Source organism: Carya illinoinensis, chromosome 12, assembly GCF_018687715.1.
Source record: "Carya illinoinensis cultivar Pawnee chromosome 12, C.illinoinensisPawnee_v1, whole genome shotgun sequence".
NCBI lineage: Eukaryota > Viridiplantae > Streptophyta > Magnoliopsida > Fagales > Juglandaceae > Carya > Carya illinoinensis.
Genome location: NC_056763.1, coordinates 29,645,084 through 29,647,051, shown reverse-complemented (window position 1 = coordinate 29,647,051; position 1,968 = coordinate 29,645,084). Strand labels below are relative to the sequence as shown.

Sequence of the window (1,968 nt, the reverse complement as noted above, 5' to 3'; positions counted from 1 at the left end):
AAATATTGCAGAAAAATAAAAATTAGAATTTTCGCCGTGTAACCCTATAAATATGATTATTTTGTACAATATAACCATTTTGAACAGCAAAAATTGTCCCAAAAGTGCACATTGTGATTCTTTAGCATAATAAAATCTTCTACAATTCCGTAGACGTATGCACTATGCCAAATTACTTAAATCTATGTCGTGTGATTGATTGCTTGATTAATTTCATATTTACTTTTGCTCAACATTTTATCAAGAAGTTATGCTGATAAAGGTGTTTGTTTCTTGGTCTATTTAAGGGGAAGTCGCAGTTGTCATAGGATTAGGAGAGAAGGATGTTTATTAGTAAAACTGCGTGTTCTGTATCTATTGCATATAAAAAGGTTTCGGTTTGAACTTTGAACTATGTATTATATATACATGTACAGTTGAATAGATTACATCATGGGATCTAGATTGTATGAAAATTGGTTAATAAACAGTTGGATTTATCTGCTTGCTTTGATCAAATTAATTTACACCGCCTTCAGAATCTTTAGCAGCCACAATTTCATTTCCTTGAGGATTATCATCCAAAAGGTCCTTGGGAATTCTAATCTCTAGGTGTACATCGTTATTCACATACGCCTCTATCTTCCTCGAATCCGCATCTTCTGGCATCTCAAGCCTCCGAACGTACCCATATTCCCACCAATGCCCACTTCTCCAGTCCTGTATCTTGGACTCCCTTTGCTGCCTCCACTGCCCACTAATTTCAACGACTTTCCCTTTATCAACGAAGACTTGAACATTATTCCCACTTCCTGTTTGAACACAAATATAATTGGTGTTGTGTCACTGCACTTTATGTAACCACCGTTAATGTAGTTTATGAAAGTTTTGATAAACCTATGGAGTTTTGGCCTTATCCCCAACTCATAAGAGTCATATGGATAGATAATAGATTACTGCCGAACAAATTATCTTCTCTTTTTTGTACCGGAACCCAAAATTACATGCAAATTCTAGATATTAGGGTCCCCCTTGTACCAGAAGTTTACCTTAGGATTAAGGAATAATTGCCTCTACTCCCTTAGTTCTATATCTTGCAGTCTGACAATTTCCTAGTACTTGCTGTCTGCTTGGTTCATGAACGTGAAGTTTAGAAATTAAATACCAAAATCAAATGAAATTGAACCGTGACTTAGGTCTCTTACCTGGTAGATCTGCTTTAAGTACGTATTCTTGATCGCTCTGAAACCAATCAACAGTGCTTTGACCAGAGCTCCGAAGATTCGATAACAAGATATCAGACTCAAACTCCCATAGAGGGAAAGCATCTGAAGGATCAAAGAATTTTCCAAACAAGAGTGGACTGAAAAATGACCCTTCGTCGAAAACCTTGTGCACTGTCGGACAACCCTGGGAGAGGAAGCTCTTGAAGACGTCTTCCCCTAGTGGGATACGCCATTTCTGTGGACTTTGATCACCTCTATGAACGTCAAGCGGTTTGCGACTCGCCATTGAAGATTAGAAGAGTAAAGTTGGAGAATTTAGCATGGAAAGAGTGTTGGGTTTGTTCTCTTATAGTGCGGGCGAAGCCTTTAGAAAAGCAGAGCATAAATTCCATACCGTAAAGCAAATAGGAATATTTCTTTGTGGAGATTGGTAAGCATTGGTAAGCTTTCTTTTTTTATTTCTTAGTGACGAAGAGATTACAACGAGAGCATTTAAATAATAATTTAAGATGAGATATTGAGTTGAGATAAAATTAAAAGTTGAATGAAATGTTATTAAAATATTATTTTTTAATATTATTATTATTTTTAAATTTAAAAAATTAAATTATTTATTCATTATTATATACCTGCCACAACTTCTTTTATGGTCGGATTAAAAAATATATATTTTAAATTATTACTATTTATAAAAAATTCAACCGTTTCTTTAAAAGGGATCGACACGCAGAAGGTGAGATCGAGTAGAGTCCGAGTGCTCTCA

The 1,968-nt window shown here is 35.3% G+C and overlaps 1 protein-coding gene across 2 annotated transcripts; it reads right to left on the bottom strand.

Moving 5' to 3' along the window:
* Positions 1 to 372: 372 nt before the first annotated feature.
* Positions 373 to 1,639, bottom strand: LOC122289601 (21.7 kDa class VI heat shock protein). 2 transcript variants are annotated; one of them, XR_006236197.1, is made up of 3 exons: positions 1,185 to 1,328; positions 1,029 to 1,105; positions 649 to 791 (listed from the first exon to the last, which is right to left on the bottom strand). XR_006236197.1 is itself a non-coding variant. In XM_043096753.1 (2 exons), exons 1-2 carry the CDS (start codon positions 1,489 to 1,491, stop codon positions 499 to 501), a joined length of 600 nt encoding a protein of 199 aa, XP_042952687.1. In that variant the 5' UTR covers positions 1,492 to 1,639; the 3' UTR covers positions 373 to 498. The 2 variants fall into 2 exon arrangements, 1 of the variants encoding a protein (XP_042952687.1); XM_043096753.1 differs by lacking the exon at positions 1,029 to 1,105 and having other exon boundaries at positions 373 to 791; positions 1,185 to 1,639.
* Positions 1,640 to 1,968: the final 329 nt, after the last annotated feature.